General features: G+C 39.3%; 1 protein-coding gene across 1 annotated transcript; it reads left to right on the top strand.

Annotated features, from left to right (window-relative positions):
• Nucleotides 1–1,594: 1,594 nt before the first annotated feature.
• Nucleotides 1,595–25,317, top strand: LOC309604463 (transient receptor potential cation channel subfamily V member 6-like; the record flags this gene model as incomplete). The annotated part of the gene is made up of 15 exons (XM_082337841.1): nt 1,595–1,725; nt 11,430–11,527; nt 12,077–12,199; nt 13,145–13,285; nt 13,827–13,925; nt 14,147–14,322; nt 15,209–15,355; nt 18,902–19,114; nt 19,447–19,533; nt 20,678–20,754; nt 21,056–21,221; nt 21,506–21,572; nt 22,164–22,432; nt 23,488–23,594; nt 25,050–25,317. 15 exons carry the CDS (start codon nt 1,595–1,597, stop codon nt 25,315–25,317), a joined length of 2,169 nt encoding a protein of 722 aa, XP_082193967.1.
• Nucleotides 25,318–26,835: the final 1,518 nt, after the last annotated feature.

Raw genomic sequence — 26,835 nt, 5'->3', positions numbered from 1 at the left:
CTGCTTGGGAGAACAGCCCAGGAAAATAGAGATTGTGTTTGTCTATCATAGTCACTTAACACTTCAGTGTCTAAATATCTTTCTCAACTTTGAGTGGAGTTGCTTCCCCCACTCAAGAATGTTAGGAGGGATACATTATTGATATTGTTATAAACCCCTCACGTTTTGCTCGTAACATCTGGCTGGTGTTACACTCTGACTTCTCAATGTAGCAAGTAACACATTTTTCCTACTATGACAGGTTAACTTGACACTTTCTCCTAGAACTGGACAATTCAGTGAATTTTACATTTTAGGATATGATTCCTCAAGTTTGCTTTTAAAGCATTATTTTTTTCTGTGTGGTGATTTACATTTTTATAGGATAGGATACACCATGAGTTTACAGAAGTTTGGATGGGAATCCTGGTTTGGTAAGTCTAAGTAACCTCTAAACCAGGAGTTTCAAAGAGATGACTCAGCCCTATTGCTTTACACACTTTTCTCCCTTACCTACTGATTCTGCCTAAGTCCAGGCACCCTGAACAGAATCCTTTTCCACTACAGCAGGAATAAGAATGAAGGGACATTTCTGTTGATTCAAGATGCAAGGACAGTAGCACAAGCTTTTAGGGAAAAAAGATTAGAAATGAGGAGTTTGGTTTTGGTTTTTTATTTTTATTTTTATTTTCTTTCTTTCTCCCATGTAGCTTTCAGCTTCTTCACAAGAAGAAGGATGTCTCCTCTCTTCCTTTTGGTATTTTGTCTACTGCTTTGCAGACATCCACCCATGACCCTGATGATGTTTTTCTATATCAAAAACTAATTTTTGTTAAATAGAAATTTTCATCCCTTTCCTAAATAAGCTTTTCTGGAAGAAATGTGAAGAAGCAATGAGAGACTGTGGAACATTAAAGGAAAATCAAATATACAAAGTTTACAATTAATCTACATAAACTCTTCTTCCAACTTGTGAAGTAAAGTGACTTTGTTTGACTCTGAGAAGGTGGAGTCTATAATGATAATTTCTTTAATGGGATTTGCAGATGGTTGGGGTGGGAGGTGTGTCCTCCTCTGTACTACCTTCCCAGAGCACAGTGTCTTTTAGGGCAGGTTCCCACATGTTCACTCACTTAAAAGGTGTTTTGCCTGGCATGTTCAGCTGTCTATTTCAAAATTGCTTAGATGTTGTTTTCCAGAGGAATTCAGAGCTACATAAGGAGGATAATTACTTCTAAATTCTAGACTTCAGGAATGAAATACTAGAAGCCTAGGACATTGATGCTGTATGAATTCTTCAGTGCTGTATAGGGTCTTTGTGAGGGGTAAGGCTGCTGGCGAGCTACTTCTAAATCAGACACACCTTTGGGTTGGGCTATTTTGGAAACTAAATAACTTGGTGAGGCTCAAGGTATGGTCTGCTAGAGACAAGTGATTTTATTTTGTGTTTTTACATGTACTTCGATCAGCTGATGCAGCTGACGGACAGTCTCCTTTGTAAGTAACAGACTGGGGGCGGAGGAGTGGTGACCTGTAGTGAGCCTTCCCTGACTTTTTTCAAAGTGGGGATTGCTGGCTTTCAGGCAGCTAGGCAAGAGAGAAAAAGGGACGTGCTATGGGGGTACCTTTATTTGGGGATAGCAAGCCCTTCTATTTCCGGATGTGGAATGGACTAAGTCAGAAGTTGCAAGGCAAAAAATCCTGGGATAAACATCTGGATGAAATCTACTTACTCCAGCAGAAAAGGTACAGTGCATTTCAGCCTCCTTGTCTTCCCTTTCTTCTGCTGCCCTCTCCCTGTAGCTGATTCTCAACTCTTTTCCCTTAGGCTTTTCTGCCAGTAGATAAACTTTAAACAACCCTGGAGCACTTTTCTCTATCAGATTTCTTCTTTCAAGGTGGAATGCTTCTGGAGTTCCAATCTTATCTGCTTTCACAGGTGGGTTTACTAGGTCGAAATTGAATTACCCTGAGTGCAGGACTTCAGTCACAAATTAATAACATATAGTGCTGTCTTTCCTGCTTCATTGGTAAAGCTCACAAGAAAACGCATGAGGGTTTGTTTGGTTTTTTAAAATTATTATTAAGGGTGTGTGTGACGTATATGCTGCAGTCAGCTGAAATGATGTGGGTTTTTTGCAAGGATTCTGCTTTCTGTCTCTCTCAAGGTTGCCCTTGCTGTGGGATAGAGTGGACTTAATGTTGTTCCACATTCTGGGGGTCAGTCCCTTCCTGGGTCAGACTGCTGTTTCTCACCCCCATGGCCTGGGTGTCAACATGTACAGTGACCCCTCTTAGACCTTACATTGTCAAGAAGGTTGCCTGTGTCTTCACGTGTAAATACTGAATCAAGGCTGTTTGTAACTGCTGTGCAGGGTTGCTCCCTCCACACACAGAAATGCAGGAGTATTCATGGAAATCCAGCTGAATCTGTTTTTCATTGCTGCTTGTCATTTCTGCATGCACAAACACTTTAGTATTCAAATAGCAAATTGCTTCCAGTCCCTTGTAAAATTTGTTTTTTCATTCCTCACAAAACACTGAACATCTCTGGGGAAAAAAAAGTGGCTGTGTTGGACAAAATCTATCTATCCATCTGTACATATGTATGTATGTATACACACATATATGTATAGAAATAACTAAGATATAGTACCTTAAGAGGGACAAATGTACATATCTGTCTTTAGGGAAAGAACTTACATATATCATCATCTATCTTCTGATCAAATAACAAAAGCCTGTTCTACTTTACTTCAGAGCAGTAGGACTTAAATACACTTAAAACAGGAGGGACAGTGGGAACAATAGTGCTTCCACAGAATGTTGAAGTGTTTACATTTTGGTATGTTCATGAAAAGCATCGCAGGTAACTGAAAAACTAGTTCTCAGCAGATTCTGTAATAGCCAAATGAACGTTTGCAAAAGAAAAGTCTAAATATATCAATATTTTTATAATTATAACATTATCTTCACATTTTTAAGTCATAGAGATGTGGAAGTGATCTCTGGAGGTCTCTATCTAACCTCCCACTTGAAGCTGGATTATTGCCAGCAACAGATCACGTTGCTTTGGCTTTGTCTAGCTCAGTCTTGAAAGCCTCCCAGGACAGAGATTCCACCATATCTTTAGGAACCTGTTACAGTGTTGTAGTAACCTCTTAGTGAAAAAGGTTTTTTTCCTAATGTGCAACCTAAATCTCCAAAATCATCATTTGATGGTGTAGCCCCTTGTTTTATTATCTGCTGTTCCCAAGGAGGTTTTGGTCCCTTTTTGTTGTTGTTGTTGGCCCCTTTCACATAGTCTGCTATTAGATTGCTATTTAACCTTCTCTTTGCTTGACAATCCTCATTAGTCATGTGCTGCAGGCCCATGAACATCTTGTGTGTTGCTACTGACAGAGGAAAATGGAAAAACTGTTAGGCATATAAACCCTTCTTCATAAACTTCTCTTAGATCACTATAGTGCAACCCTAGTGGTCCCCAAAACTACCATTTCTGTGTTTCTTTATAAACCTGCATAACAACACATGTAGTGCATACGATATCATTGCCTGTGAAATCAGAGTTGCATGGGGACACAATTGTTCCCTTCCATTTTGGGTCTATATGTTTCCCACAGCTTTCAACTAACATAAATTAGCCTTCTGCTATTTGGTCAGAAATTACATGGTGCCAATATCTGGATACTCTTTTCCTAATGAGGGACAGGACCATTTCTCCCTCTTATCCTACTCTTTCCTTTCCTTTCTTGTCCCCAGAGATGCTCAGAGTTTGAGGAAAAAGAAAATGAACATTTTGCAGAGGACTGGAATCAGGTTTATTGCTTTCATATTTTTAGTTACGTACAGATAGAAAAACACAACAGGAAAACTTTCTGTGGTGACTTGTGTATGGGAATTACTCTCATAAAACCTTTGCTGTTGTGGAAAAACTGTTATAAGCCAAGAAGGCTTTTACTTCATCCTGTCATTTTGTTGTGTGGAATTGCAGTGTTGTGGCTTCAGCTTGAGTTCTTCGTAGTGTTAATGATGCTGGAATACATACAGTAATAAGCAGCAGTTAAATTCTACTATTATCTTATTGAAAGCCTGTGGTAAATATGTTACTATTTAACTATTATGCTCTGACTGCGCACAGAGAGTCTGCAAGAGAAGAACAATGCTTTTTCCTATCCTACAACTGGGGATGATAATACCTGAAAGCTAACTGTTCTGGTAGTTCTTACCTTCACTGGAATTGCTGTTCATTCTCTTTCTTCGTGTGTAATAGTTCTTTGAATCTTATTGGCGGTTGATCTCAGCATTATCCACAGTGAGATTTTTCTTTGGCTTAATTCTGCACTGTCTAACATCTCCCAAAGGGATATCCAAGTTCAGGAAATGTGATACAATCTCCTAATATTAAAGAGGACTTTGAGTTTATTTTGCCTTACTCTGCTGTTTTTTTTCCGTTCAAGACTCTCCCTTTTAAACAGCCTGTAGCTCAGTTTGGAGTCCCAGGGACAGTAGTCATATCTCATACGTCTTTCTAGAATTACCTTTGGAAGTAAACTCTGGGATCTGCATAGCCTGGAACATATGAACATAAAAACCCAACGTAGTTCATAATCATGGGGAACAAAGACATAAATACTTATGAAAATGCAGGCCTGATAGAGGTGAAGAGGAATCACATGCCTGTCATAGTCTAATAGATCTTCCAGAAATTATGAGAGCCATTGCTTGATTTGTTTTTTTTAGTCTGGCTTTCAGTGTAAGAGGTTCTAAGGAAATGTGAACAAAATCTCCCTAACATGTAATTTTAGAAATTACAACATATGAGAATTGCACTGTTTATAAAAAATAACTAATAAATAAGTTAAAGCAAGTGAGTACATGGATCCAGGACAATTATGCTATATTTTTCTTTCTGCTATTGCCTGCCTCTATAACTTTGACTGACAAATAATCTATCATCTTCTGTGTGTCTCTTCTCTCTCACAGCTGCTGTTTAGGGATTAGTGGTATCACCTGGCCTTTGTGGGATGCTCTGAGGCTTAGTTATTCTAATGACAAGAAAACATTTAACTTGTGTGGTACATTTAAAAAAACAAAACAAAACAAAACAAAACATTTTTACACATTAATTAACTGTAGAAATCTGTGCTATGAGAAATAACACATTAGAGGTGCTTGGGACAATTTGCATAACTTGCAGAGAGCTGTGGTCATTCCAAACATTGCAATAAAAACTTTATATCCCCTTTAGTTGCCAATTATTTTGTGGCCCTTTAGTCTCACAGACATATTAGTGAAGTGCTTTGCTTACTCTGAAAACAAACATGGCACAAATAAAAAGTAGCTCAGCCTAAAACTATTAAACTGAGTTGCTTAAGAGTTGTACAGGGACACAGAGAGCCTTCAGCTTCTAGATGAATCTTTCTCAAGCTGGTAGTGAATGAGAGATGTCACCGTAGTTTTGCTGTTCATTTGTCTAAACAACATTACTGAGTTTTCAGTGCACAAATTAACATAGGACTGTCCTGTCTTAAAATTCACAATGCCTGTCAGTATTAATTGTTTCCTTTGCTCCCAAAGGTGACAGTGATATAAAGATGCTAGCTCCCAGTTCACCACTTCATTTGTAATATGTTTCAATAACCGTGCTTCTGAGTAGTCAAGATGAAAAGAAGAGCCTGTTGAAAACTCTGCTGCTGCATATAAAATAAAGTCAAAAGCACCACTGGCAGCATTTTTAGTCTTTTCTTATGCTGTTACACCTTCATCCTAATGGAAGTTTTGAGTCTAATGATGGAAAACAATCCTGCTTAATTTCAGAAGTGTAAAGGTCCTCCAGGAGTTACATTTCCCCAACAATGCACAAACATACGCACATCTGACCTCCATGTCTGAGACATGGCTTAGGCTCATAGGTTTAGGAAGCTATTTGCCTTCTTAAACTTGGCTATAGGTTTCCTTGTGAAGAAGTAAACATGAAATTTGTGCTCTGAAAAAAACCCACCCCAAATTAAAAAGCTGTTAGAGAAAACTAATTAGGGTGAGGAACACAACCTAGAATAAAACTGCAAGAAAATCCCTGTTGAAGAGGGTTGGAAGTTTTGACACAGGACGAGGCTATGCTTCAGAGAACAAACTTGTTTTATGAATAACTCAGTGATAATAAATAATAACTAACGTTTGCTGAACTGTTTATCTAGTTCCAGCATGAGATTATTCTTAGGATGATCTCAGATGAAGACATTGCCCTGCTGGAAGTGACTGAGCAAGATTTCTATTGCTTAGTGTGATAGACAGCTAAATATCTGAAGGGATAAGACTTCTCTATCAGTTTCTTGTCTAGTAGCATTGGCAATTAGTAACCGGTTTAATTTATTTCCAGAGAAGCTCTGTTTACTGTCAGCTGAAGGGGTTTCGACATACACGTATAAGAGGTTCCAGTTAATTTGCTGAGTCTTGCTGTCAGTGCTGAAGAAATTTGCTAACCCTGTCCCTGTCTTGACTGTCCAAGCCCCTGTTATCTGTCTCCTTTTCATTTTGTGCTATTACTTCCTAAGTCATTCTTTAGCATCTTGTCAGATGATTGCATTGATCCTCTTTCTGGCTGGTTAGCTTCCTCTGAGCACTCCTCTGCTATCCTGAAGTCTTGCACACATTTACATAAACATACTAGTAGAAGGAAGGGAGAAGATGAATCTCCTTTGGCAATTTCATGATGGAGTGCTGAGCATGGCTATTCTGAGCAGCACAACAGGGAAAGAAAAGAAAGCTGAAATAATATCCTGCCGATGTATTTATAGCTCAGTTAGAGAGAATTGTTTTAGACCCTCAGTCACTGACATAGCTGTGGGAATAAACCATGAAGCTAGCAGATGCCAAACTTAAACTAGAGCAAACAATAGGAAAATTCCATACAGTGAATGACTCAAGTAGTAGAATCTGAGAAGGGAAGGAAAGAGGAGAAAGAGATGCTCTGTTGCACCTCTGAGCTCAGTCTTGAAAAAGAAGCTTCAGATTGGTTGTTGTCCAGACAGTTCACATATTTAACATATTTCCTTGTTTTAAAAGAGTAACCCTATAAATCCAAATTCTTCTTTTTATAACAGAGTTAAGACTTATGGACTTGTCCTTGCTTTCTTTATCTCTTCATAAGTGTAAGGAGCAGGATGCACTCCAAAAGAAGTGCTTAAGAAGCTGTAAATCCCAAAGGGCATATATTACCAGCAGAAAGTGCTTGTGAAATCCTTAACCTTGTTTAGAACTATTTTACGTGACTCCCTCAGTCAGAATCTGACCTGCATTCTATCTTCTCTTTGTTGCACAATGGATTTTCGGGTGTTCCTGATTTTGTCCTCACCTATATTGAAAAACAGCTCTCGGCTTCCTGACCATATCGTTGAAGCATCTGTCAAGAAAACTGACTGATAGTAATGCATGATCAAGGCTTACTAAGTGCCTCAACACAGCTACATTGCTTAGCTCAGTAAGAAGAACCCAGGAGCACTTCCAGGTGGATACTGTTGTGGTTTTCATTGCCCGTCAGAACTAGTGGTTAGCTATGTAGCTGTGCTTATCCTAAACTGATCCTATAAAGGAACACCAGTACTGCCTACTGTTACAAACCTAACTTAGCTGGCTAAATTAGGAGCTTAGTGTCCCTTGGCTCCGTAGCCGATGAAGAGAATGATTTATAACAGGAGTTTAACTTAGATATGCTGAATTATCTTCTCAGAGTGTCTAAATAGGTCTCTGCTGAATCATTCTCTGAACGCCACCCTCTCCATCCAGTGACATAATGGTACTTTACAGAAACTAAGTATCTACTGTAGGTAGCTCTGTTAAGAGACTGTTACAGATTTTACCTGCTCTGCTTTGACACACAGGAACTAGAGTTGTAAAATGTAAAATTCCTGCTGTGTTTGATTGGTCAGGAAGAAAATTGAATGCAGAACTTAAAGAAATTAAAATGTTTTGAAGGTTCTAGATTCAGGTGACTTTTTGTTTTATTTTTTATATTAGTGAATTTGGCTCACCTAGTACTTGACATTTATAGGCTCAGCACTTTGCTGTAATGTATTAAAAATTAGTTGGTAATTATAATGGTATGTTTTAAATGAGAGTAAAATGTTCCCCCAATTATGTGACAGAAAATGAAAGGAGAGTAAAAGCATATGGTATAAACATGTAAGTCATGGACCTTTGAGGCATCAGAGGCAGTGTGCCATGACATTTCCCAACACTTCTGGGTTCTTCACCAGCTTGCTGTTTGGCCTGGGATCTCTGGTCCTTTAAGGCCAGTTGGAGGTTCCTACAATAAGTAGAAAGGTTTGACAATTTTGCCCTAAATTTCTGAAAGCTGAGTATAGCAGTTATTAGGTGTCTCCCTCTTAGCAGGCTTGTAATTTAATTAGTTGTTTACAAGGGCTTTGGAGAATTTGTGAGAAAGGTATTGTGTTTGTGTCCTCCCACATTGTCTCTTGCCCAATCCTTCCTTCTCTCTGAGGTCATTTGAGGGATAAAGGCCTACCCAGTAAAGCATCAACATATTAATTGTAGCATTGTTTGTACTATTGGAGCCCTGCCTCCTTCCCACTTCCTGCCTCTGAAACTTACATTCTCCAGGAACAGAGAGTCTTTCTCAGCTGAAATAATGGCAGAGGTGGCAAGCTTGCTTCACTGATATTGAATCTCACGACTTTTGCCCAGAGTGCCTCTTTATTTTGTTCCTATTTGTCTGATCCTAGATGCAATGTTCGCATCGAATCATCTTGTAATTAGCAACTAATGCAACTGACGCACGAGTAAGCTGAAGAAGGAATACTTCTCAAAGCAGCAAGGCTGAGAGTTTGAAGGACACACAAAAATATCTCAGGATGGCTCCCTGGTTTGTTCAGGATGGTTCTTTATATTCTGAATGTTTTTATTTCTCCTCTGTTCTTCAGTGTTTTTCTACTCTAGTTTCTAGTGACTTAGGTAATGGGGTGCTGTTGGTGACAGGAAATGCTCCTTTTATGGAATGATAAATATAATGTTCAGTTATGCTTTTATTACTTGTAGCCCGTGCCCATTAATTTACACTTATTCAACCAATTCCTATTTGTCTGTGTAATTCTGATACTTCTCTTTGGTTTGCTTTATCCCCCAAGTTCTCTCAAGTGTATCAGTATCTTTCTGCTATAAAGATATGCAGAACTCACACATTTCAGGTGGATTAAATCCAGAGATAATGGCATATCAAATAATTATTTTTTTTGCTTCAAGATTCTGTTGTTTGTAAAAGAATAATTTAAAGGAAGAAACATATATTTCAGCCACAGAATTTATGTTGCCTGTTATCCTATGGTTTTATTGTTAAATTATCCTATACCTAATAAGCACAAATTATCCTATACCTAATAAGCACAAATTCTGAGAAAACATTTTGTGCAATGGACCATTTATATTCTCTCTCTCTCTTTCTCTGATGTGGGTTTTCTTGTGGCTTACAATAGAGTTCTGTTCATAGATAATGCATTCTAACATCAGTGTTATGACTTAATGCAAAATACCTATTGCTTTATATAGTATTTGCCCTATAAACTGCATCCCTAAAATCTTGTAACTGAACAATACCAGAATGCAAGGAAGAAATCCGGAACATCACAAGGAGAAAGCATTGAATATATCTCCAGGTATATGGTCTGACTAATGTATTTTTCCCACGTTTTTTTTTTGTTTGTGTGTGTGAGACTAATATCCAGTCTATTGACAGTTGTTAGATTGTAGTAAAAGGACAGACTGGGGCTGGTAGGAAAATGAGAGATGATGTTCTCCTTGTTCATATCAGCTTGAATTTGTCATTGTTCTACTGTGTTCCTTAGACTTAGTCCACATCACACATTACAGCTTGACCTGAGCTATGCTAGATAATTAAGAACAAATTAAACATCTGCACTACAAGAAAACAGAGGTGAGATAAAAGCACAAAATTTACATCTGAACAGAGATCTAAAACTGAACTTATCCTATTTGGAGAGAGGAATCTCTTTCTATTTCATACTGAAAATTCATGAGATGTAGGCTGTTTCTTCGGGTTTAAGGGTCTTTCTTTGCCTTAAATATTTAGCTCCTGAACTTGGGCTACTTAGAATTCTTTATTTGTATAAAAACAAAAATCAAAAAACACACCCCAAAACATTTTTTGTGAATTAAAAGATAAATCTGAAAATATTTGTGGATAACAGAAATATTTACCCCAGATTAGTAGATTTTGTTCTATTTTTTGTGATTTTTGGGTGGCCAACTCATTATTTTGAACATTAGCAAAGCTTATTTGGATGCTGAGCAAGCAGGTATTGCAGGTAACTCTTTGCACCCTCCCTTCAGTTGCTTAGACACATTGATGAGAACCCCGCCCGAGCCTTCTCTTCTCCAGGCTAAACAGTTCCAGCTCTCTCAGCCTTTCCTCATATGAGAGATGCTCCAGTCCCATAATCATCTTTGTGGCCCTTCGCTGAACTCCGTCAAGTAGCTCTTTGGTACTGAGGATCCTAGAACTGGACACAGGACTCTAGCTATGGTCTTACCAGAGCTGAGTAGAGTGGGAGGATCATCTCTCTTGACCTGCTGTTTTCATCAAAGGACCTTGCTGTAGGAAGTTTGGTGACTGTACTTGTACATTCTTCATCAGCCCCGAAGGATCTACCGAAATAACCCAGCGCCTCATGGGAGACCCAAGGGCATTCTTCAACTATAAGTGAACCATTCAGTCTGGAACTTTTTTGATGGCATGCTCTTTCCCAGGACAGGCATACATTTCAGTTCTCAACAATTTCCTCAATTCTCTCAGCATCAGAGAAAAAAAATAGTATGGCTAAGCTTTCAAATTTTTCCTCATAACTTTGTATGATGAGGAACTACATTTCAGAGCTCATTCTTTTAACTATACCATAGAAAGCACTGCTATGACACAGGGGGCGTTCTTGTTTGTACTTTTTCTTTTCCATCCGTTATGGGAGTAATTCAGATGCTGACCCTTTTTTAATTTATTGTGCTGTGTAAAAAAAGAAAAATACTGGATTTTTCTGGCTCCTGAGATAACTAGTCTACTGGCAGGAGGGGTATCAAATAACCCATCGTTCGCTACCTTCTGTGCCTGAAAATGTGGGCTATATAAACCAGAAACATTTTGGTTATTCGTTTCTCCTATCTTTCCCTCTGCTGCCACCATATGGTTAAGCGTCAGCAAGTCAAGAGATTATGAACTACCTGCGTTTTTAGCACTGCATTTGTCTGCTTTAGCCGCTTCTTTTTTTTTGCATTCAAATAATACCTCAGATGGTAGGTGTGCATTACCGATCTTTCAGTGAAAACGTTAAAGATACATACTCAAGCAAAGGCCATGGTAGCTCTGGAGAGAGACACCATGTGTTTGACTGTGTTTCTTATCAGCCAATTTTTCTTGACTACAGGATCTGGGAATCCCCACTCCTCCAGGCTGCCAAAGAGAACAACCTAGCAGCCATTAGGAAACTTCTCACTGATGGAACATGCGATATCTATCAGAGAGGTAAGTCGATTATTTGCAACAAATGGTTTTCTGTGGAAGGCAAGAGCAAGAGCTTGCTAAAACGAGTAGAGTAGTATGTTTGTTAGTTTGCTAAAACATTTGCATTAGCAGACTCAAACTACTTAACTGTATGTCAGAAGCTTTGCAATAAAATGAGTTTTCTAACTTGGAGAACTCATCAAACGTTGAATGGTGAAGATCAGAGGTTTACAGCTTGAATGGGCCTTGTTTCTAGAGGGACTGAGGGAGGTGGTTTACTGTGGAAGGTGGTCAGTGGAAGGGCTGTGTGCTCATTCACTTCATGCCTAAGTGCTCTGCCACTTACAAACACCTGAAGTCTCTGTTCAGCTTTCAGATTTTGATGGGGTGAAGGACAGAGCCTATGCAGTTATGTGGCTGTTACCATGTCATATGATGAGGCAGCACCTGGCAGTACTCAAGGGAGAACCTAACACTCCCATAATTCTCTACCTCAATAAATCCATTTCTGCTTTTGTCACATATAGTTGGATGTCTAGATGACTCACATGCTTCTCCTACTGTTTCTAGGTGCAGTTGGGGAGACTGCCCTTCATGTAGCTGCCTTGTATGATAATGTAGAGGCCGCAGTGACTCTGATGGAAGCAGCTCCCGAGCTTGTCAATGAGACGATGACATCAGAGCTCTATGAAGGTAACGTCTGAGGGAATGAGGATGGGCAGGATTGTCTGCAGGGGAGGGAGGAAGTACTACCTGCACATTTAGGAAAGTGGCTTATACTGTTCCTGGTTCAATATATTGCTAAACTGTTACATAGCAAAACCAACATCCAAATGGCTCCTGACCATTTGTGGAAGGTGGAATTATATTAAACCCAAGTACATATGTATGCAAACATGCAAACGCATAATTGACAAATCCTTAACCACTGGTGGGCCTGTTGGCTATAGTGGAAGTACAAGGATATGTACAGTTTGCTTTCTGCCATAGTCACGTGTAACAAAGGGCGCATCTACCTGATCTCCTCTGAAAGGAGCAAAAATGGTTCTTTGGTTGACAAAGAATAGGGGTTGAAAGCAAATGTGGCCTCTGCTTTTGAGTTTAGACTCTGAGACAGGTTTTTAAAGAATGGTTCTCATTGACTACACAGAAATGCCAGGCAGAATCCTGAAACCATGAAAATAATAATGATGGGGTTTTAAAAATTCTAATACCTAGTTTGATGGATTACAGCAAGTCTTCTTTGGGAGCTTTGTCTTGACCTGGCCTTCATGCCCCAAGAAAGAAAGCATAGTCCTTTCTGAGAGACATGAACTTTCAGTGTGCTTCCTGGAAGAGTGTGGCATGTCTTGTTTTCCCCCAGAAAAAATCTAGAAAGTGCATCCTGTTGTTTTTTTTGGCAGGTTGTAAAGTCAGTTTTCATGAATTCATAAAATTTTTAAATAGAATGAGACCTCTTGAAAATCTGTAGTCCAACCTTCTGCACACAACAGGGTTAACTTCAAACCTAAATCATATAGCCACTATGGACACAGTTCCAAAAAACAGATTTACCATGAATGAAATGTGAACTGCAGGCTACTGATCCACCTGAAGTTGCTTTCTTGGAAGGCAAGGTTTTATTTCTGTGTCTTACAGGGCAGACAGCTCTCCACATTGCAGCAGTGAACCAGAACATCACTTTGGTGAAGGCTTTACTCAAGAGAGGGGCCAATGCCTGCACAGCACAGGCCACTGGGCACTTCTTCAGGCGCAGTTCCCAGAATCTTCTCTATTTTGGTACAGCCTTATCTTCTTCCCTTGCTGCTATGGGAGGGAACCAGCAGAGTGATGAGGGAATATAAGGGCGGCTTGCTTTAGTCCCCATCTAAACCAGATAGGCAGAGTCTCCTGTCTCCAAGTGTCATCAGTCACACGCCTTTTATCAGACAGCAAGACTCCATCTGAGTATGTAAATACTACATAAATATAAATATATAAATCATACACATTTTATATATTTGCATGTGTACAAAAATAAATATATTGAATAAGAATTATAATTTAATTTCTTCCTAGCAGTATATACTGCAACTTACTTGTCAACCTTATGAAGATAATCTGAAAAGAATACTTCTTCTTTTTAGTTTTGTGTGGGCAGGTCTTCTTTTCCTTTCTGAGTAGGATGAGGAGTGGGGCAGGAAATTTACAGGTTACCTGAAGTAATTCTTCCTTTCATAACGTCTGGCTTCATAACATGGATATCTTTCCCTCAGTGTGCTTCAACCTCTCCTGTGTCCTGGGGTCTTAATGTTGTTTCTCCCCATTCCTTTCTCTGCAGGAGAGCATGTTTTATCATTTGCTGCCTGTGTGGGAAATGAGGAAATTGTACAGTTGCTCATTGAAAATGGAGCTGACATTAGAGCTCAAGACTATCTGGGTATGTGCTGTGGGGCCTAGTGAATTGCATACAGTGGATCTGGACACTTTAAATCAGACTCTGTCATCTGTGCATGCACATATTTTTCTCTCATTACAAACAGCTGTGGGATGAGGGATGTGAGGAAAATGAAAGCCACCGTTAATGGCATCAGCCAATTGCCAGTCTTTGCACAGGGCTGGGCTATTCCATATACTTTATCTGGTCTGCTTCCTTCATAGGTAACACTGTTCTTCACATCCTGGTTCTCCAACCTAATAAGACATTTGCCTGCCACATGTACAGCCTGATACTTTCCTATGACAGGAACAAAGAGGGACCAGGATCACTTGAATTGATTCCTAACAATGAGGGGCTTACTCCATTCAAACTGGCTGGAGTTGAGGGCAACACTGTGGTGAGTTTGAGTGACAGAGTTGCCTCCATACAAAAGAGGTTATTCAGAAATGGAGAACTTGAAATAACATCTTCCAGACCAGGCGAGTTTGTGCATGTTCTTAGTGGGTAGAAGATACATAACAAGTCCTTCTTTTTTTTTGCCAGCAGTCTCATGTAGGACCAGAAAACCTGTATAAGAAATTTCTTTATCCTAATGGAAGAAACGAATGCTTAAAGAATAGATCTTTTGACCCAATTTTTGAAGCATTTGAGTTAAACAGGTATTAACAGAAAGATCCACTCCAAGTAATTTTTTAAAAGTCTGACTGAAATTATTGTCTTTGTTGTCTAGATTTCATTACCCTAAATGTGGCACACAGGAAACTTCTTCAGGTATCCACAGACATTTATTCATAGTCAAGAACTCGATATTTAATGTAAACTTTCATCCTTCCCCTTAACAAAAAGACAAAGATCGTTAGTGTTTCTTCTGTAGATCCACAAAGGACAGGATCATTTCCCTTGCCACACCTCTTTCCTGATAACTTGTAGAAGAGTACAAAAGAGGTTTTTTTTTCTAATCAACATATAATTCCATATGAAATCTACTGTCAAGATGTATAACTGCGTCAAATAACTTTTAGCAATTTGATTAGAATTTAGAATAAAAATCACTCATCCTTTAACTCAAGCATGAACTAATAATCAAATGGGAGTCAGAAAAAGTTCTTCCACTTCTTTACCTGCTATAATTGTTCCTGAGAGATATGAGAACCTCAACAACTACTAGGTGCAAGGAAAATACATTGTCATTAAGGGTTTTTACAACTTTATTTGTTTTCATTGCAAATATACTATATACTGGAAAGCTTCTGATATCCTCCACCACCTTCTTTTCTCCTCAGATGTTTCAATACCTTATGCAGAAGCGGAAACACAATCTCTGGTCCTTTGGCCCCTTGACCACTGTGCTCTATGATCTCACAGAGATTGACTCCTGGGCTGAAGATCAGTCATTCCTTGAGCTCATTGTCTCAACCAAAAAGAGAGAGGTACTGTGGCGACCACATGCTTTCTATGTGCAGACCATGGTGATTATAAAAGGAGAAAAATGATGAGTTTGAAGGTTCAAGCTCTTTTATGCAGACCATGGTGATTATAAAAGGAGAAAAATGATGAGTTTGAAGGTTCAAGCTCTTTTATATTATCCATAGAACAAGGACTTCATGCTGCAGGGAATAAATGAAATGTAGCAGCTTTTTAATGATATGGCTACCTCTGATGCTTTACACACAGTTTCTTCTGAGGTGTGAAACTTGCAGATGATTGAAAGAACTTAGTATGAGCAAGCTACAGGAAATGACATTGTGTGATTCAGTAAAGGGTTCTGTCTCTTTCACCAGGCTCAAAGATATCAGTAACACGTAGCTCTAGAGTAGCTCTAGCAAGTAGCTTTCTATAACTGTGATACTCATTAACTCTGACCATGTCCCTGTGAGACACAACTATGTTCAGAAATCCTGAACTGGAATGTATTTTAAAACCACTCATTAATATTCTTCCTTTCATTTAACGACATTACTTGTCCAGGTTTTGACTTAAAACAAAGTAGGTGAATTATCTCTGCTGTAGGCTTAAAAACTTGTAAAGGGATCACTAAGATAAAAATAGTAGAATGTAATGGCAAGCTTAGACAGATCTGCTTAAGACTTTGAAAGTACACTACCCTATCAGTTGTAATCACCCTAAATAATCCTAATAGGACAGGAAATGAATCAGAATACACTTTAATTAGCACAATTCTACCCATTCTGTATTAATTCCATCTATCAAAATTTTAGTCAAATTTCTCTAACCAACATTTCATCTACTGGAGAGATTTGCACAATGTGGAGGAAGTCTGCAAAACTCTCATTTGCTTTTATTTAAAATCCTCTAAATTTCTGTGTGGAGCAATACATACAGAAATTCAGGGAAAGAAGTCGATGTTAAAAAAATAGAACAACCTTAGAAGTTGTCCAGAAGACTAAACCATGATCCTAAAAGAAAGAATAACATTGTGCCTCTGTCTTTTCCCAAAACATATAGTGCATGCAAATCCAAGATTCCTAATTTCAGAGGATAAGATGTCCTCAAATACCATCAGATATTATGATTTCTTTATTTTCCAGAATTCTCTTAAATATGAGTAATTGCAATTTTTTGCATGCATAAATAGTAATTCTTTTTTTTGTATTTGATATATGTTTGGTCCAAAATGTTTGCTATTACTTGTAGCAGTGATACTCTAAGGACATAGATGAGGCAAAGTTTGTAGGAAGAAGTAATGACGTTTATTAGGTAGTTCATGTAGCCACAATTTCATAGAATCATAGAATCATAGAATACCAGGTTGGAAGGGACCTCAAGGATCATCTGGTCCAACCTTTCTAGCACAATCTAGATGAGATGCCCCAGCAACAAGTCCAGCTGAGTCTTAAATGTGTTCAGCATAGAAGAGTCAACCACTTTCCTGGGGGGATTATTCCAACAATTGACTGTTCTCATTGTGAAAAATTTACCTCTCGTGTCCAATTGGAATCTCCCTGGGAGTAACTTGTACCCGTTACCCCTTGTCCTCACCATGTGACTCCTTGTAAAAAGGGAGTCTCTATCTTCTTTGTAGCTCCCCTTTAAGTACTGGTACATGGTGATGAGATCACCTCTGAGCCTCCTTTTCTCAAGGCTGAACAAACCCCGCTCTCTCAGCCTGTCCTCATATGGCAGGCTTCCCAGACCTTTGATCACCTTGGTCGCCCTTCTCTGGACCCCCTCCAGCCTGTCCACGCCTTTTTTGTATAATGGGGACCAGAACTGTACACAGTATTTCATCTTATCTTGTCCTAGAAGAAAATAAAAAGAGTGGAGTGACATTGATCTTTCTAAGTTTTATAGTTGTCATCCCAGCAGCAAATCCATAGATTCACTCAGAGACACAGATTAGCAATGTTCAACAGAGGAAAGGATGTTGAACTTTTTTTCCCGTATCATCTCACTGTATTTTCTTTGTCGTTTATATGCATGTGTGCAAATCAACCAGATAGACCATGAGGGCACTTAAGAAAATTTCTGGATTCTTCCTGTTAGTTTTTGAAATGGAATTTCAAAATGTATGGTAGGAGACGATTGTTCTCTCCAGTGCTCACAATTTCACTCCTCTTACTTTTTACAGAGCCTCTTTGTCACTTCTAAAACTATGGTCTACTTTTTTTGATGAAGCTTTCTTTTTGTATAGAATTCCTCAGCTACATGATATGTATGGATATATGCAGATCTTTGTCAGAAACACAGCCCCATCTTACGCAGCAGCACTATTTTTCATATCATGCAAGACACTCACTGAAGCTTCTGTTTATTCTTGGAAATGTATGTGGTCTTCCAGATATATTTGAGCTGAACCATTGAGATTCTAAAAAGAAGGACTCAAACATTCAATATAATATAAGTAATCTAAAGAAAGTAAGTTGATAGAGCCTTTTTTATTCCCCCACTGTGTATATCACTGCGGATATACTGTCGTTTTTGTCATCATAGTTGAATGGTGAAAACTTTTGAAAATCCAGTCCATTAACAGGCTGCATTTAGACAGAAATAAAGGAACTTTGGAAATCTTTCCAAAGTCCTCTTAGTTGCCTGCTAAATCAAGGTAATATCAGTGTCAGTTTTTCAAAGACAGCCAGTGATCTAAAGGATCTTTTGATATGTTTCCTAGAGATTAAGACGTTCCACAAATGTTACTGAAGTTGATAGAAATAGCTGTTGAAACCAATGTTAACTTACATTGCAGAACTCCAATTTGGAGAAAAAAATCTAAAAGAAGTGAATTTCACAAAGTTGCACAAAAACCTTTTTATGTAGCTGAAAATAGAATCCAAATTATCTTAGTTTCAGTTCTGTGTTCTAATAATGATGTCTATTTTGCGGAGAGAAGAGTATCTGTCTGCTGTAAAGTGCTGTCTTGCTTAACACAAAATGTTCTTCAAAATTGATTCCAGTTACAGTAAAAGACAATTCATGAATTGAAGTAGTTTTGTACATATTTGAATCCCTAGAGTTCACAGGATTTATAAACTTTCTGATACTGTAAAGTTAGCCCATGCCTAATATGTGTATATCTTAAGATAATAACAACAATAATAATTAATTAATTAATTAATAATAATATCTTTTATTTTCTGTAACACATCCTCATATATTTGCATTCATGGACCTAGATCATAGGTCTGTCTCAAGTGTTTATATGCTTCCAGGCCTACACAGACAACAAACTTATTCCAGTATTCCAAACTTATTCCATACTTCTCTTGCACTTCCCACTGGTACTGAAAACCTGTTCTCTGCAGGATGTATTTTTTACTTTTTTTTGAAGCTCTTTACTCTCAAACTGAACAAATCCAAACCCACTCGAGCATTCAATTTTTGCAAAATAAATTCAGCTTCCTAATGCTGAATAGAGTAGGTGAGAATAGTTTGTTAACATTCTTCCAGGAAACAGTGTGAACGATGCTTATAAACAAATGTCTTTATGGCAATTAATTCCTTCTTCCTATCTTTCGCAGGCACGCCAGATCTTGGACCTAACACCTGTGAAGGAGCTGGTCAGCCTGAAGTGGAATATGTATGGTCGTCCCTATTTCTGTTTCCTGGCTTTATTCTATATACTCTACATGGTCTGCTTCACTATGTGCTGCGTCTACCGACCGCTGAAACCCCGAACAGGCAACAAAACAAGCAGCAGAGACAATACAGTCTATGTCCAGAAAATGCTGCAGGTACTGTGTCTATAGGAGTCAGGGCCCCATAGGCAGCATCAAGCAATTCTAATCTAACCTACTTAACTGGAAAGTCCATGTTTTCCCCAGTTGCCAACTATTGCAGCTGTCCTCCTTCTCGCTTTCTGCCAGCTGACCTTTGTCCGTAAGAAACATGGAGTATGGTCTGTTCTCTGTTTCTGGGGCTGGGCTGGTTCCTGTGACCTTCTCAGGCCTAGTCATGTTTATTACACTGACAGTGGGCCTTCTTTCCCCCCATCCTCTTTTTTAATTTCCTTTCACTCCCTTTAAAATTCAATTTTAATTTCCTTTCACTCTTTCTTTTTTTTCAGGAGTCATATATGACATATGAGGATGAGCTGAGGCTGGTGGGGGAACTGATCACAGTCATTGGAGCTGTAGTAATTTTGATCCTTGAGGTAAGGGAAACAGTGAGCTGTATAGTCTCGAGTTTAATCAAGACAGATTTTACTTGCTAGACAAACATGAGTTTGTGCTCACAGCTTGGTAGGGGTTATTTGCTTAGTTAGTGCTTTGATATGCACCTATGACGATAGACACTGTCAACAGTATCTATTGGATGAAACAGAGACTGTGGCAATGTACTAGTAAGACTCCAGGTGTAGAAGAAGCAATTAGAAAGACTGGCTGAGCTATCAAATACTATCTGCAGGGTAATGCCACAGTTCCCTTTAGCACCATCTGTGGGTCCAGCTGAATCCAAACTCTTGCATGAGACTCTTAGAGATTCTTCACCCAGCACCCCTAAATACTCATGTGTTTAGGGGTGCTGGCTGAAGTGATTTCTGTGTGTACACAGAGGAGTTTATATTTAATTGGAGATCAGTGACTGTATGAGCCTATAAAAGGAACCTTACTCAACCAGAGTTCTGAGGTGGACATGTTCAGGTGTTCTCCTTACTGTGAACTCTCTCTCAAAAAAAAGCAAAAGTTCTTTAAATTAAAACAAATACATCCTCCACTTGATTTTATTATAACATGAAATAGAGGACTGAATCTTTTATATGAGAGAACTCAAATGACGATGCCAGGGTGAACTGAAGTAAAATAGGGCTTGTAAACAGCTTTCTCTCTGCCCATATATGTTCCAGAAGGACAGGTTCTTCTTCCTCTGTTTGGTCAGGACTCTGGGGCTACACTGCACCTAACACAGTCAGTCTGAATTATAACAAACTCCTTTGATTCCCCAAGAAGGTCTTTTTTGTCTTCACTTTGAGACTCAGCTGTTTGTCTGGTCTCTTCTCAGTAATCTATATGAACTTCAGGTTCACAGCTCTGTGCGACATCTGTCTGCCACATACCGAAGTCTCTCAATCTGCCCAAGTATTCTTAGATTTTCCAGCAATCTCTGTCACATCCCAAGAGGGGCCTGCCTGACTCAATCATTCAGTTTTTAAAGTAATATAGAAATCGAAGTGTGAACCAGTACACAAAGCAGATGTGGCTGGCCCCAAGATCTTGCGAATATTGGTGGTTACCATGACATTTAATAGTATAATGGAATCTGTGTAAGTCCTAAAGTCAATAGGATGTCTCTCTTAGATCCCAGATATCCTTAGAGTTGGAGCAGCAAAATACTTTGGACAAACCATCCTAGGAGGGCCTTTTCACATAATTGTGTAAGTACACCACTTTTTAAGTCTAAAAAATATATTGTCTCTCATTTTCCGCACTGCTTTCTTTTGCCAGATGAGTCACTTTCTCTATTCTTTTAGAGTATTCCTTCTCTTCATTTACTTCTCTTACTGGCTCAACTGGTGTGTAGGAAGCCAGGCGAGCGGACAGATAGAGTTGATAGCGCTGAGAGGTCTCTGCCCGTGGGACTGGTGGTTATACGTGCCTGTCTTGGAATTTTTGAAAAGAAAAGGAGAGTAAGATTCCTTTACTGAACTTTTTCCACTGTCTCTTCTTCCTTTGCAGCATCACATATGCTTGCATGATTCTAGTGACCATGGTGATGCGTCTCACCAGCACAACTGGTGAGGTGGTGCCCATGTCCTTTGCCCTGGTGCTAGGATGGTGCAATGTCATGTACTTCGCACGAGGCTTCCAGATGCTTGGACCCTTTACCATCATGATCCAGAAGGTATAAAACACAAACAAATATGGGCTTGTTACACACATCCTGACACCTCTTTGCAGACAGGGAGAACTGAAAGAATACTTTTTCTCCCTAAGGACTAGCATTAATGGCAAATGGACAAGTTCTTGTCTGCACAGAAGGTTTGGGACTTTCACATTCTCTCTTTAGTGCAGAAGTTTCCTTTAGTCCACTCATGGTCTTAAAATCTGGAAAATCATTTACATAGGCTTGCATTGTGGCTTGGTGGGACAGTTGGGCCTTATGGTGGCTCTGTCTTTGCTCTACAGATGATATTTGGAGATCTTATGCGCTTTTGCTGGCTCATGGCTGTGGTGATACTAGGCTTTGCATCAGGTGAGTCTCCAAAAGGAAAACAGCATTATCTTACCTCTGCCAATTTCTTTAGTATGAATTAAGTGTGTGGGTTTTGATTTATTCTCAGGTTGCCCTTTGCACCTGGAAAAGGTGGTGATGAGGTATAGCTTCTATTTCTTTGAGCATGGCCACTTACAGTACTAATTTCTGTTCTCATGAGTTTGATTTTCAATTCTTGCTCTTTCCAGGGTAATAGAAATTAGGACTATCCAGATAATTCCACATATATGTAAGTCAGGGCTTAAAAACATACTGCATTTATGAAGTTTGTCTTTGGAAAATGATATTAACACATATAGCTTTATTATATCCTTGAAGAAGAAAAGATCACTCTTTTGAGAACAATTAATAATCAAAGTCATTCTGAGTCATTGTATAATGGAGACCAGTGATTCTAGTCAGGGATTTGTCCTTGTTATGCTGGGTACTGCACTAGCATAGAAACACATGCAGCTCCTTCCCAACCACTTTGTGTTGTCAGCATTTCTTACGGGACCCTGTTGTTGCTCTTGGAATGTGATTCCTGTTGCTAAACTCTCTCTCTCTTTTCCCTCCATTGCTCTCCTCTAGCTTTTTACATCATCTTCCAGACAGAGAACCCTGAAAACCTTGGGCAATTCTACAACTATCCCATGTCCTTGTTCACCACCTTTGAGCTGTTCCTTACTATCATTGATGGCCCTGCAAACTACGATGTGGACCTGCCTTTTATGTACAGCGTGGTATACTTTGCCTTCGCCATCATTGCCACCCTCCTTATGCTCAACTTGTTAATTGCCATGATGGGTGACACCCACTGGAGAGTGGCCCATGAGCAGGATGAGCTCTGGAGAGCCCAGGTAATCTAATTTAGGTGGTTTGCTTTGAATGAAGAAGGGGAAAAGTTGTCCGGGGAAAAGTTGTCCAGGGAAAATGTGCTAGACAGTACAATTACTTACTCTGCCATCCATGCTCTAAAGGAGGTGCTATAAAACTTTTCCCTGGCCTTCACTTTTCTCAGGGGCTAATACAATAAGCCATGTCCTTTTAATTCTGTTTTACAGCTTCTGTACACCAGCTGCCAAATTTCTTTCATCCTTTCTATGAGTCTGAAGTGTCTAAGTGCAAGACTACTCTTCTGCACATCTTCCCATGTGAAACTGTCCTCCAGTATATCTTTGCTATGCGGGTATTCCTACCTTATTTCAAATAGCAGCTAGAAGCCCCATCCAGCCTTTCTTGTCCATCCTGTGTCTCCTTAGCTGTTTGTTCCTTATGCATGGAATCTCTTGTTAAATAGAATTAAAGTTGCATCTTTTTTTACAGATCACATTTCTGTGTAACTGCGAGTTAAGTTATAATTATAGGGATTGACTGAGGGGAGATAGAATGCAAGGTAATGATTACAAGTAGGTCAGTAACATCTTTAGATCCATTAAGAGAAGTTGGTCTGACTCTCTTGCTCAAAAGGCAAAAAAATTCAACCAGGTAAGTTATATAGCTGCTCAACAGGAAATCCATTTCCTAGTATTTTTTCTGTGAGAAAGCAACAAGTCAAATGGTTAAATGTGGTTGTGTGGCCACACTGGTAAGTTCTGATGATAGCTAATGCAGATATATAAATACTGTCCTCTTCTCTAGCTTGCACATTAATTACCCAACTCATTGCCATCAGGTATAAAAGGTATAACTGTTTTAAGAGCACCATTGCTTCCTCAAAACATGGCTCATTTAGGACTAAAATAGTGACTTGTCCTATAATAAACAGAGTATTGACTCTGATTTTTGTTCATTAGATATGGAGCTGTAATGAAGTATAGTAATGGGTCAGTACTCATGAAAGCGATACTTTTGAAAGAGAGTCTGATTTTTTTCTAATTCATCCAAGTTCTTTCTTTTTTTTTTGATTCTAAAGGTTGTTGCTACTACTGTCATGCTGGAGCGGAAACTGCCACGGTGTCTATGGCCTCGCTCTGGAATCTGTGGGCGGGAGTATGGGCTAGGGGACCGGTGGTATCTCAGGTGAGTTCTCTTCTAGTGTGTGCACGTAAGGATCCCAGAAGAAGAATCCAATGTATGGATATTAATAAAGAGCCTTTCCAGTGGCCTGGGGATGAGTGTTTGGAGTCCTTCCCTTCCACAATACAGACCCCAATATGTTTTCTGTCTGTAATTGATAGACAAGCACTGATCCCCTCAGAAAGTTCTGCTGTGCAGTTCCTTGTGAAATCAGCTGATGTTTTCTTACCCAGTAGTAAAAGGAGACAGACCTCTGAAATTGCATGGGTTATAAGGCCTGAATTTTTCTTTCAAACTTCTTGTAATGAGTATCACAAAGCTTCACTGCTGTGCTTGGTTGGCTCTTCCTACCTATTAGACGCATGAAATGGCAGAGGCAGAATCAATCAAATAGGCATTCAGCAGCAATGAACTGCACTGCAGATGATTCAAAAACAGAACAGGAATAATTAAAGGTGAGATTTCTTTCTGGTGTGAACCTACTAATTATATTATACTTTGCAAAGACTGCATCAAGTGGCAAAGTCTTAGGTCCAGGATTTCAGTTTAGGCACTGAAATAACAAACAAACTATCTGTAGTCTAGAAAACACTAGATTCCTCATTATTTCTGATTTTAATCAGTATTTATACCAGGGTGAGAAAAGATTAAACTTTGGGCATGTGTCTTTTCTAACTGTGTCATCTTTTGCTGATAAAGCCAGAAGGGGAAGTGTGGCTGTATGAAATAGGACTTTCTGAAGGTTTTACCTTGTGGATTTTCAGGTTTGCTGAGCAGAACAAGCAGACATAAAGTGGTACCAATATGTACACCTTCAGTCCAAGGTGCAGAATTTAACTTTGTGAGAGCAATACCGCAGCAACAATTCTTCATTGGATGCTATGAGAAAAGAGTGTTGGTGTGATCTAGTTCTGTCAAATTACATGTATGTTCATTGTATATAGTGTGGGATAGTATTTCAGAAGACAAGTTATAAGTAATACAGAGAAGGGTTGGTGGAAGTGGAGCAGTTAAATAAAAGTTCAGCAAAAGATAAGTGACATCCTGAGGCTAGCAACCATGGAGTACCAGAGGAGGAAAGACAAGAACAAAGGAAAAGGATGAATATATGCATATATACAAAGGATCTGGAGCTAGAGTCAGGTGGGGTAGGTGTGACAATAGCTTACAGCTGGCAAAAGCGAAAGGGCAAATCATGACTGGGAAATGAGTTAAAGGACAGGACACCATGGGCAGATAAGGTCAATGACAGGGATGAAGGTCTAGGAGATAATTGTGTGCTAGCAGCTGCTAGCACCATGCCTATAATCAGTTTCCTGTTTCTGCGTAGATTTTCTGGAATGTCTGTGTCAGTAGGCATATTTTTGGGAGGAGCTTGCTTCTTGCAGCGGCTTGGTTTTGTTGATAAACTGGCACGTTTCTGCTTCATTCAGTTTATGTTTTTTAATCCTCCTACAGAGTTGAAGACAGGGTTGATCCCAACAAACACAAGATGATGCGGTACACAGAAGCATTTAAGGCTCAGGATAACTATGACAAAGATTTGGAAAAGCTGGAAATCAATAGAAACATCCTGTACAAGAAGGAACTGTCTGCTCTGTCATTGTCACGGAGCACATCCAGGACTAGTTCTCACCGTGGCTGGGAGATCCTGAGGCGCAACACCTTCCACCAACTTCGTGGAGAGGCTGGTCATGCCATGGAAGAGGAGGTCTATGATGTCTAGGAAGCCTCCACAACACGGATCACTTTTGCCACAACTGCTGTCTTCTCCAACTGTTCATACACACTCCAGCATGCTACACACATTCATCAGCCTTAAAGAACTCTGCTGGTGAACAGTTCATGAACAGTTCATGGCATCTATGCTATGATACATGAATGCAGTCTTTTCTCTCCTACCTTTAAGTGTCCCTGCTGTTGCACTGATACTTGACCAAGCTGGTGGGCTTGTTGAGCTATGGTCTGTGATGGTTTGTTATGCTTTGTAATGCCCTACAGAAATGAGCAAAAGAAGCCAGCAATGGGATTTCATCCATTTACCAAGAAGTGATCAGTAAGTCTCTCCCAGACTGTTACATACAGTATAATCTCTCCTTCCAGTTTCACAAAATCCCAATGCTTTCATAGCAAAGAGAGCTGACTGAAGTTCTGTTTTATGATTTGGTACAGAACTGAAAAAAAAAACAACCTGTAACTAAACTCAGGAATGAAGGTAAGTTGCTGACACTGTGATGATAAAAAGGACTTTAACTACTCAGCTGGCATTCAGGGCCTGACAGATTTTGCCCTCTGAAGAAAGGTAGTCTCTATTAGCTGTATTTTCAATATTGCTATCTTAGCAGGACTGTTTTGGTTTTGGTTTGGTTTGGTTTTGCTTGTTTGGGGGTTTTTTGGTGGTGAGTTTTTTGTTTGTTTGTTTTATTTTGGTGTCACATGAATGCACTTTAAGCTTTTGAAGTGACTGCTATTCCTGGGAGGATTCTGAAGGATCTGAAGTGGGAACTTCTTTTCCTAATAAGAGCATGTATTACTTGGTTAGGTGACTTTCAGCAGTGTGAAATTTCAGCAGAGCTATTAGTATCCCAAGTGAGCTGAAGATGGTCTTCTGTTTTCTGTGGAAGAGTAAGATTCTGAACCATAGTTCTCTAACTTATTACTGAGCCATCAAGGTTGGGTAGTGAGCTACAATATAGCACTGAAAGAAATGGAGAGGAAATGTTGGCTAGATGAATAAGAACTATTGCAGAGGCAGTTCAGAAACTGGTGCACTCTCTCTGAAAGTCTAAAACTATCCAGTGAACAACTGAGTCATCCCACACAGTTCTCTATCGGGCATGATGCTGTGCCAGTCTGTCAGTTTGTCATCTGCCTAGGGCCACTTCAAGAAAAATGGAGAAATTCTCAGAGAAATGGACTGTCATTTCAGGGTTTTTTGTATTCTCAGGAGTGTGGAGTTTCATTCCAATAGCAGAAGTAAGTGGAAAGCAATCCATGGTCTTAACATTTCCTTCCAACAGGACTAGTAACAGAAACTTTGTTTTTTAAGAAACCAAGGATTATTATCTAGCTTTAGACTTTGAGCCAAATCACCCTGTGATAATCAAAGCAGATAATGAAGAAGCTGAATCCAGTGGATTTCTGATTGTATTGAAATATCACAGCAAACATCTCCTACATCTGCTGTCTTGCAGGTGCTGTAATGAGCATCATGATCTTTGCAATTATGTGTGTTTATTTAAAT

The sequence above is a fragment of the Platalea leucorodia genome, assembly GCF_965183815.1.
Source record: "Platalea leucorodia genome assembly, chromosome: 2".
NCBI lineage: Eukaryota > Metazoa > Chordata > Aves > Pelecaniformes > Threskiornithidae > Platalea > Platalea leucorodia.
Note: the sequence above shows the minus strand (reverse complement) of the source record. Positions and strands in the feature narration are given on the sequence as shown.